At 33.8% G+C, this 10961-nt stretch overlaps 2 protein-coding genes across 2 annotated transcripts in view; one reads left to right on the top strand and one right to left on the bottom strand.

The window, feature by feature from the left end:
- Positions 1 to 557: 557 nt before the first annotated feature.
- nopchap1 (NOP protein chaperone 1) lies at positions 558 to 4202 on the bottom strand. The gene is made up of 4 exons (XM_056455112.1): positions 4084 to 4202; positions 2788 to 2859; positions 1522 to 1655; positions 558 to 1431 (listed from the first exon to the last, which is right to left on the bottom strand). The coding sequence occupies exons 1-4, from the start codon at positions 4145 to 4147 to the stop codon at positions 1240 to 1242; spliced, it is 462 nt and encodes a 153-aa protein (XP_056311087.1). The 5' UTR covers positions 4148 to 4202; the 3' UTR covers positions 558 to 1239.
- Positions 4203 to 4760: 558 nt separating this feature from the next.
- Positions 4761 to 10961, top strand: part of slc41a2b (solute carrier family 41 member 2b) — a 46317-nt gene continuing 40116 nt past the window's right edge. Inside the window, exons 1-3 of the mRNA XM_056455991.1 lie at positions 4761 to 4857; positions 6803 to 7399; positions 8407 to 8514. Of these exons, the coding sequence (XP_056311966.1) occupies positions 6905 to 7399; positions 8407 to 8514 (603 nt within the window). The 5' untranslated portion in view covers positions 4761 to 4857; positions 6803 to 6904. The remainder of the gene's footprint in view (positions 4858 to 6802; positions 7400 to 8406; positions 8515 to 10961) is intronic.

Here is a 10961-nt window from a genome sequence, read left to right as displayed (position 1 = left end):
AAATTATTAGTCTTTTGAGGATTAGGATTTGTTATATATATATAAATTAGTGCTGGGCAACAATTAACTGCATCCAAAATAAAAGTTTGTTTTGACAATATGTGTGTGTATTAAATATATTTATTTTGTATATGTGATGCACACACATGCATAGGAACAAAACTATACAAAACTATTTAGTTACATAGACATTTAAATTTATATATAATTTGTATCATATACATATATATTTTATATCTAAATAAATAATTTTTTTTTCCCCAATGATGGGTTGCAGCTGGAAGGGCATCCGCAGCATAAAACATATGCTGGATAAGTTGGCGGTTCATTCCGCTGTGCCGACCCCAGATTAATAAAGGGACTAATAAGGGACTTTTCTCAAATATATGCATGCATGTATTAATTAAACAATCTTAGTTAAACATTTTCTCAAATATATGCATGCATGTGTGTATTTATTAGATTAGATTCAACTTTATTGTCATTACACATGTACAAGTACAAGGCAACGAAATGCAAGATATATAAACATAATATACACAATAAACACACTTAAATTATGTCAAAGCAAACTTTTATTTTGGATGCGATTCATTTTTGCCCAGCACTAATATAAATGATTATCTTTAATCCACAGCCTTGGCATATGGTGCTAGGCACACAAATAATAGTGCAGCAATAATGTAAATAATGTTAGACTTGTGTCGCAACACTAATAAATCACAGAATGATTATTTCACTGCCATAAAATTAAAAAAAGCTTCTTTAATGCACTACTAAAGGAAAAAAAAAACACCTTGTACAGTCTGATCATAGATTAACAGCAAATGTACATTTTTTTTGGATGAACGATCCTTTAACTCAGTGTTTCTCAACCATGTTGCTGGAGGACCACCAGCTCTGCACATTTCCCATGTCTTTTTATCCAAACACACCTGATTCAGATCATCAGCTCATTAAGAGACTGAAAGACCTGTAATGGGTAGGAGACATCCAAAACATGCAGTGTTGGTGGTCCTCCAGGAACGTGGTTGAGAAACAGAACGTGGTTGCTTTAACAGAAGTCCCTATTTAGATGAAAACATCTCCACAGACCCATGAAATGTTTCTTGCATGACTCCACCAGCTCACAATCACCAATCTGTGCTCTTTCCAAACAAAAAGCAGACCTGGAATGCTCCTATATTTCAACCACAAGCACAGAAATGGCCGCAAAAAGAGTTCCAATGGGCTGAACGTTCATTCTCCCTCTTTATCCAGCACCTGTATGTTGGCCTTTCTCTTTCGGTCACCAGGAAGTTTGAGTGTCTTTGCTGTGACCGTTTGCAGCTCTTCATCTGAACTGTCTGCCTCAGATGATGATGATGACGACGACGATTCTTCATCCTCTTCACTGCTGTCTGATTCCTCCAGCTCAACCAGAGCCACGTCCTGCAAAGCAAAACACATCTGGTCATTCATGGAAAAGAGTGAAATTGAATTATTTTTGGACACTTGCTGATGTGATGAGAGCAGGCGCACCATCTCAATGACTTTCTCTGCGTCCTCCACACTCTCAATGTTAAAGAAACCAGCGGGAGCTTCTTCCATCTGCTGTCTTAAAGACTCATTAGCCTGAGCCATTTGAGGAAGGAAATTCTGCAATCTGTCCAAGACTAGCACGAAAAAACACACAATTTATATTTTTTATGAGTGGAAAAGCATGAAAGGTAATTTCAGTAGATTCAAATTGCAAGATTTAAGACTTTAAAAAGTGTCTGTCATACAATTTTACAAGAATTTAAATAATAAACCAACAAAAAGTCAATTAGTTGATGAGATATTTAAAATACTAATTATATTAGTTATACAAAAGGGGTGCGGGGCCTTGATAATGTCTCTGGGGGCCCCATTAATGTATGGGCCCTTGGAATTGTCCCAACTTCCCCCCCTAGCAGCGCTCCCTGCATATAATACTAATTAACTACAGTTTATAATTTAGCCACATTCTTTAAAACCTCTAGATTTTGCTGTTTTGTCAACAAAAATAGACATTGATCATTTAAAATCTACACATCGATATGTTGTATGATCAATTTTTCCTTTTATATCAGTGAATAATTGAAATATATGTTACTCTAAATGATGATGTGACATTATTTCACTCTTATTTTATTATAACAAATTAACAAAGCATTAAATATGCTTTCTATTTATTGATGATCACTTTTGGAAATGTGATAAATGTGATGGGCGACATGGTGGCTCAGTGGTTAGCACTGTCACCTCACAGCAAGAAGGTCGCAGGTTCGAGCCCCAGCTGGGTCAGTTGGCATTTCTGTGTGGAGTTTGCATGTTCTCCCCGTGTTGCTCCGGTTTCCCCCACAGTCCAAAGTATGCACTATATTTGAATTGGATAAACTAAATTGGCCGTAGTGTATGAGTGTGAATGCAAGAATGTATGGGTGTTTCCCAGTGCTGGGTTGCAGCTGGAAAGGCATCCGTTGTGTAAAACAAATGCTGGAGAAGTTTGTGATTTATTCTGCTGTAGCGAGTCCTGATAAATAAATAGACTAAGCCGAAGGAAAATGAATGAATGAATGAATGAATGAATGAATAAGTTAATGTGGACACCAAAATGGGATTTCTAGTCCTTGAGTTACATGCATAATATCACTATAGTGGTTATGCATTAAGTATAGCATTAGAAATGTAATAAATAACCTGCAAATACATATATATGTTGCATATATGTATATATACGTTGTATATATACAGAGAGAAAGTTGGTGACATGAATGTACTCACCATTACTTCTGGAAACTCTTTCTGTCTTCAGGGAAGCACCTTTAGAGTTCAGTAACAGTTTCTCGTGGATTCCTGGAGACGGCAGTTAATAATTCATTTAAAATGACATTATACAACGCAATAAATATATTCAGGTATGGTTAAAAAATAATAATGAATCTGAAATGTAGCTTAGATGTAAAATAAAAAGACATTCTTTTACATAATGACTGAATTGAGGTAAAGCTGGTTTTATATTCACACATTCAGACTTTCTTCTTAATATTATAATTTCTGAGAAGTATTATTTGCACATTCTAAATAGTGAAATCATATTAGCAGCCAATGGCTATCAAAGTTCAACACTGTTGGCAGTCTATTAAATAGCGCTAATGTCATATTCAAGTCATACTTACATGTGATTTCAGACTGAATATTCAAAGTACCTTGGTAAACAACATAAGGAGTATTCCACAAGTTGCCACTGAACGAATGCGTGAATCTAAAACTAACTTTACAGCAATTTGTTTTAAGTCATACTTACATGTGATTTCAGACCAAATATTCAAAGTAAAAATATAGGGAGCAGGTCACAAGTTGTCACTGAAGAATGTGCAAATGTAAAACCAACTTTACCTCAATAATGACTGAAAACTTCATGATGCTGTTGTTCAGCACGAATACATTGAGCAATTAAAGATATGAAATACTATCAAGTGTTTTAGGTTCTGTATAAGCAGAAAGCCAAAATGTATAGATATTGAGTCCAAAATCATATTTGGCTATGATGCAAATAAGTAAAAAAAAGAACCATATCTGAAAATATAGCTTAATGTCAATTAGATAAACAATTCACGTATGATGTATGTATGTATGTATGTATGACTTCAACACAACATCAACACTATCTAATTGACTGTAAACATGGTTGTACATGGTTAGTCATTGGCTGCTAATATGATTTCCCAATTTAGAATTTGCAAAGAATACTTTTCTGAAATTATATTATTAAGCAGAATGTCTGAATATCCGAATATAAAACCAACTTTACCTCTATTACACTTGAATTCACATCAAGATTATGTTAAGTTTAATTCCTGGACATCTAAATGAATCAACAATCTTAAATTGTACTTTAACAGTTAACAATTACAATTAGTCACGTGAAAACATACAAATCGCCTATAAATGATAACATAACCAATGCAAAACTAATTCTATACAAGACAGTCTATGAATTTATCTTCCTTTGTAACGTTAAACTAGTTAACTTAGCGTAAAATCATGTCTTTTTTTCTTCTTCAAAGAATGTTTCACCTTTTCCGTTGCCACAGGTCAGCAAGTCCTTAGAAGAGGTTGTTTTGGTACAGTTTTGAGCCATGTTTATTCCCTCACATGCACAAACTCTCTTGTATCCACATGTGTTTACACAACATAATAACTTCCGCGTTGAAGGGTCGAGCTACTGATAGCGCCCTCTGGAGTTTTGGATGTACGTGCTTCATAAAAATCATAATCAAATTAAAATAACAAAACCACACTAAAACACGTTACTGTGTTACATAAATGCCACTTAAAATAAAATTGCTTCACGGTAGTATCTTAAATGCCTAAATTATGAAACGTATGGCTGGAAAAAGGTATGGCTGTATTTGCTTAGACCTTATTTGTTTTTCTTGTTACTATCTTGACAATTTGACCTAATTACACAGAATGACCTCACTGGTATTCACCTCGTCGTACTGGTTTGACAACGTGCCCTTCTTTCTAAGAGATGAACGAAACTATAAATTTTTAAAATAGATATATTTAAAAAAAAGAAGGATTTAGCCATGTGATAATTAGTTTTTAATTAAAATGAGCTAATTATTGTCCAACATTTTAGGCACAAAATCTCCCAATTGTTTCACATGACTTACAAGACTTTTCTTTTCTTTTTTTAATTCAAAGACCTTTATTTTGAAGTGCACGCTCGCTCCCGCGGCTGTCGCAGTGCACGGCAATGATGACGTGCCGCCGCTGTCACACAGCTCCAGTCCGACGATTAGGGAAGAAGCAAAAACTCGTTTCGACGGAGCGGAAAATACCACGGTAAATATATTCAGTTGTAATTTGTACACCCTCCGAAGAGTTTAATAACGTCTACCACACGTTAAATAAAGCACTGGTTTAATTTGACAGGCTTTGAAGTTCATTTGATGAATTATTAATGTTTACCATCAGTCAGCTGGAGAATATTTAGCATGCTTTGAGAAGATACCAACACACAAGTCAACTACGCACAGGTGTAGACGTATAATTAAGTAGGTTTTGTTAACGGTAAACCATATTACCTTCAGAAATCTTATAGTATTCTTATAGTTTGTCAAACTGAAAATACAGTCTGTCCTCTTCCTGCCTCTGCATCACATACATAATACATTAAAATATCTCAAGTCCTATCAAATGTATAGGTTTCGTTTTTGAAATGTATAAGTTCAGGTTTTGTCTGAAAACATTATCTTATGTGTTTGTGTATCTTCGTTCTGTTTTCTGAAAGCAAAATTGACTTTATTTACAAACATTTGCATGTCATTTAGTATATGTTGTTGTTGGTGTGGCTGGTTGATAATATTAGGAAACACTGCTTCATGTTGTTATACATGTTTTATTTATTATTCGTAATATTTCTAGCGGTAAACTCAAATAAAAACAATAATCTACTCCCTCTGTCTAATAATAATTTATTATTATTAATATTAGTAACAGATATATTTATATACATTCCTGTGTTGATTTAGCTGTGATCTGTTTTACTTAACTTTCTTTTATAATGTATGTGTGATTTCATTATTATTATATATTTTTTAAAATAATTTTTACTTTAATAAATTGTAATCTTAAAATTATTATTTTTTTACTTAAGAATTAATCGTCTTTATAATTGTCTTTATTTTTCCAGATATTTACCTTTCATTCTCACAATTCATCCCCCCCCCCCCAAATATACATATAAAATTATTACTATTTATTATTTCTTTTACTAATAAAAGTATTTATAAAAAAAACTATTTATTATTACTTTTACTAAATTATTACTATTGTTTACTAATTATTATTATTATTCAGAAACTTTGGTGTACTAAACATTATAACCTCTATCAGATACATTCATAAATATTTCTGTTGATTTGGCTGTGATGTGTTTTACTTAAGTTTCTTTTAGCATTTATGTGTGTGAATTATTTTTTTTAGCATATTCACTTTACTAAATTGTAGTCTTAATGTTAAAGTTTTCTTTTTTACTCATAAAACAATATAAACATTAAAGTTCTTTAATTACTTTATATTTTTCTGCATATTTAATTTGTAACTTCGCAATCATCCTGCGTTTCCCCTCCAAATACACCTATTCAATTATTATGACATCATCCAGAATCTTAGTTCCAAGTTGGTTGCACAAAAGACTTGATGTCAATAAGTTTTAGATGGTTTCTAAACATTATAACCTCTGTCTAACAGACACCTTCATAAACATTCCGGTGTTGATTTGGCTGTCAGCTGTTTTGCTTAAGTTTTATTTATCATTTATATATGATTTATTTAGTTTTTTTAGCCTTTTCACTTTACTAAATTGTAATTTGAAAGTTTGTTACTTAAAAAATAATTGAAATGTTCTTCAAATTGACTTTATTTTTCCAGATATTTAACTTGTATCCTCACAATTATCCTGCATCCCCCCCCCCCTTAAAGTTCTTTACATTTTCTTTAATTCTTTAAATAACTCCACATTTATCATGTACCCCCCCCCTCCCCCCAAGTACACATATAAAATGATTACTGACATTATTCAGAAACTTAGTTCCAAGTATATTGCACAAAAGACTTGATGTCAGTAAGTTTTAGAGTGTGTACTAAACATAACTGCTGTTTCAGCGTCTAGATCAAATCACTTTTGCTGACAGACTAAAAAACAAACAAAAAAAAAACATGATATTGTGCCCTTGACTATGTTTGCCAGTGCTGTTGATAAACTGTCTGTACTTTTCTTCATCAGGTCACTGTGATACTATAATGGATGCCATCTGCTGGTTCTGCTGATCTGTTACTTTTCTCAAAGTCAAGAGGGCCATGAGCCCAGCCAGGTGTAATCTTCAGCATGAGCCTCCGAACGATAGGGGGTGCTGTCCTCAGCTCCCTGGGCCCTAGTCTGGCAGCTCAGGCCGGAGGAGCTTGGAGCTCTGTGTCTTTTAGACCCATACCTTGCATGCTTCAGACCATGGTTCCTTCTGGTTACACTGCTCTACAGGAGGAACGGCTGGCCATGGTGGATCTTGGTACACCCAAGCCAGAGTCCCATAAGAATGGCTTCCACCGAGAGTCCCGGAGACATTCAGACCGTGGTAGCAGGACCTCCATCAGCCTGTCTGAGGCTGGAGATGGACGATATGCAGAGACTGAACCCATGCTGCCTGAAAGCAGGCTTTCAGGAGAAGAAGCCGATGAGGAGGAGAGTGAGGAGGAAGGGCAGCAGTTGACAAATGTAAACATGCCCAAAGAGTCACCCCTGGCCATGGCACTGCAGATAGTGGTGCCATTCCTTCTTGCAGGGTTCGGGACAGTGTCAGCCGGGGTGGTGCTGGATATAGTACAGGTGAGACCCTGGGGAGCATTTTCACACCTTCATGATGGTCCAAAACTGGATGACCATTTCTTATTTGAATGCAGAAGAAGATATTTTGGAGATTTTATTCAGCTGTTTGGTCCTTAGAAATCATCTTATTAATTATTATTTTATGTAAAGAAAATTAAGCAGTTTCAAAGTATCCTTTAGTATTTACTTTAAGATGATCTGACCTAAATGTATTACCTGAAACATAATAAAAACTATTGTTTTGGCTCCAGGATCCCCATTATCCAAGAAATCTATCTATCTATCTATCTATCTATCTATCTATCTATCTATCTATCTATCTATCTATCTATCTATCTATCTATCTATCTATCTATCTATCTATCTGTCTATCTGTCTATCTGTCTATCTGTCTTTCTGTCTGTCTGTCTATATGTCTGTCTATCTATCTAGCTGTCTGTTTGTCTGTCTGTCTATCCATCCCTTTATTAATTTACTCCATCCATCCATTCATCTAACCTGTAATGATCACAAAGTTTTAGGTGTATTCATAGTAAAACCATGCGTAGTTTCTATCCATCCATCCATCCATCCATCCATCCATCCATCCATCCATTCATCCACTTACTTACTTATAGGGTTAGTACGATTAAGGATTAAATTAAAACTAGAACAATTTAGTTAATCTTGTCCAGGATTTAATTAATTATAAGTAACAAATTAGGGATTGAAACTTATTTCCATCAACTTTTACTTAATTTTTTAAAAAGTAAACTCATTACCTTAGTTATTAAGCAAATAATCAATGTGCATAATTAATAAAATTAAGTAAACGTAACGATTCCGTGTTACAATGGGTTTGCTCAATTTTTAGAAACAAAGACCTGTTTTGGAGATGGCTGTGTTATGGAATTGTTCCACATTTACTCATTATTTGTGCTTTATAAATACATTTAAATAATTGAAAGAATTGTTTAATTCTTAAGTAAAATAATATTTAATTCCCCCCCCCCCCCCCTTCTCTTTAGCACTGGGAAGCATTTAAGAATGTTACGGAAATCTTCATCCTTGTTCCAGCTCTTTTGGGTTTGAAAGGAAACCTGGAGATGACTCTGGCTTCCAGACTTTCCACAGCGGTTAGTATTACTAAACTAACTATCCACTGTTTGCACATCATTTCAGCCTGCTTTAGTCTAGGTGTGTCTGTAATTTGATGACTTAATTGCAACTTTTAGTTAACCCAAGAAGTGCGTTGATGTGGTTCATGATGAGATCTGGGCCTGCCAGGACCTGACGATTCAAGCTAGTTAAAAACCATACATCTGTGATAGAATAGTCTGTTATTATCATTGTTATGACTCCATAGGTATTTCCATCCCCCATATGCCTGAGTATAAAAACACTGTAGGTTTCAAAACAACAATTTCATTTAACATATTTACTTGGTTAATATTAATAGTTAAAGTTAGTTAAGAGTTATTAGTTAATATTAAGAATTAAATTTAGTTAATAAGTATCCCTGGTTTTATTGAGGAGATTGTTTGCACAGTTTTCATAATATCTTTTTGATCAAAATATAAAAATATCTAACACCCTAAAATAAATACATCCACAACTATATTACTTTTAAACGATTGCTTTTCTTCAGAACATCCTTATTAATTTAGATATAGATATAAATGAAATATATACAAATAGATATAGATAATAATCTATGTAGATATGAATGTACTTTTGTTCCAGATGCTATAATGCTTTATAACCTTAAATTTGAGCAAGCTTTAATTTTTAATGTATGTAGGTTTAATTTAAATGTTTATTATTATTATATATTTTTTATATTTGTTAATTTATTATGAAGCATTCTGGGATGTGTTTTGTAATATTCTTTATCATATTGTTTTTGTGTGATTTTGTTCGTATGATGCCTCACAATGTCACTACCCTAATATAATTGCCCCTTGCGGGATTAATAAAGTTGTTAAACTTAATCCTTTGTAGCATAGATTCAGCAATGTTCTGAAAACACTTTTCTATTAGTGCTCTGTAGGATTAAGAATTAACTCACTGTAACTTGTTTACTGTAACTTATTTGAACTTACTGTAATGTTCAAGACCGCAGTTTTAGATGATTTGAGCTTTGTGCCATGGTGTGTTATCCTACTGGATGCTTGTGAGATGAGTACACTGCCTTCATAAAGAGATAAACATGGTCAGCATCAATAGTCAATAAAATTGAAGTGTTTAAAAGATGTTCAGCTGGTACTAAGAGGCCCATAGTAGGCTCACCAGCAGTATTCAATTCAAGTTTATTTGTATAGCACTATTCACAATCCACAAAAGGTGGACATTACTGCATTACAATCAAGTTCGGAAAAGTTAAGGTTATTAGTTACCATATTTTATTAGTTATAGCTAACTAACTAGTAACTAACAGTTGAAGTTATTACATGTAAGCAGTAGACTGATCTGTTCAAGGAATTCAGGATGGAGCCGTGCTTTCATGTTGTTTGCACTAAATTCTGACCTTGCCTTGAATGTCACAGCAGGAATGGAAACTAATCTTCTATTGTCCAGTTTTGTTGAGCTGCTTTGAATTAAAGCCTCAGGTTCTGTTCTCAGCTGACAGGTGTGGCTGTGGTGTGCTTCAGCAGATTGATCAAATGCATTGAGTTGCTCCAATGTGATTGTCCGACAATTAGAGCTTTGTGTTAAGTAGTTTAACAGGTGTACCTAATAAAGTGGCCAGTCAGTTTCTCTTTCTATAATGCTATATGAGCAACATCCACCCTCTTTATTTCTGACCCTGGTACATTGAAGATAAAAAAGATTCATTGGATTTACAACATTTCTTTAAGGTAAGTGGTTGCAAACGATTTATATAGGGTGAATTTAAACAAATTAAATTAAAACTTGATTTTTTTGTTTAAATTCACCCCTTATAAATTGTTTGCAACCACTTTTACCTTAAAAATGTAGTAAATCTAATCTCATTTTTTTCTTCAGTGTTTTTTTTTCTGTTTTCCCACTACAGAAGACAAAAAAGCGTCACAAAAGATCCATTTAAACTCTTCCATAGTTACAGACTCAGGAATGTTTGGATTAGTGTAGTTTACTTTAGCTCAGAGATGCTGAAACTAGGTCCTGCGGGCTAAAGTGAGCCCATGGTAACATTTGATTTGGCCGGGGATGGTTTAGGGATTGTCATTTCAAATCTAATATAACCTTTTGTTTTTTTGATTTATTGTTAAAAGCTTAAATGTTTGAATTAAATGGTGTAAATGAATCAGATTTAGTTTAAATGTACATACTGTCACCCGATAAATAGAGGACAAATCAAGGCAAAGGCAGATTCTGCTTGACTAGTGTATAGCATTGAACTCTACTGTGTTATAAATGTGACTGTTTATGTTTTTATTGCAATTTGTCGTCATTTTAAGCCCTATACTGCATTAGATAATACAATTTAAAGTAATGTTTTCTATTAAATCTTATGAAATAAATGAGGAAATTAACCATGACAACTTTATTGTAATATACTGTAGTGTGGGATATACCTTCGGCCCATGGCTTTCAATGATAT

Source organism: Danio aesculapii, chromosome 4 (genome assembly GCF_903798145.1).
Source record: "Danio aesculapii chromosome 4, fDanAes4.1, whole genome shotgun sequence".
NCBI classification, from domain to species: Eukaryota; Metazoa; Chordata; class Actinopteri; order Cypriniformes; family Danionidae; genus Danio; species Danio aesculapii.
The sequence above is the reverse complement of the archived record's forward strand: the minus strand, read 5'-3'. Positions and strand labels throughout refer to the sequence as shown.

Bases quoted from the DNA above. Each gene is read 5' to 3' on its own strand.
- nopchap1 (XM_056455112.1), bottom strand. From the start codon at position 4,147: ATGGCTCAAAACTGTACCAAAACAACCTCTTCTAAGGACTTGCTGACC. The intron at 2,860-4,083 runs GTGAAACATTCT...TGCCGTCTCCAG, and splicing joins GACCTGTGGCAACGGAAAAG to GAATCCACGAGAAACTGTTA. The intron at 1,656-2,787 runs GTGAGTACATTC...TTTTCGTGCTAG, and splicing joins AAGAGTTTCCAGAAGTAATG to TCTTGGACAGATTGCAGAAT.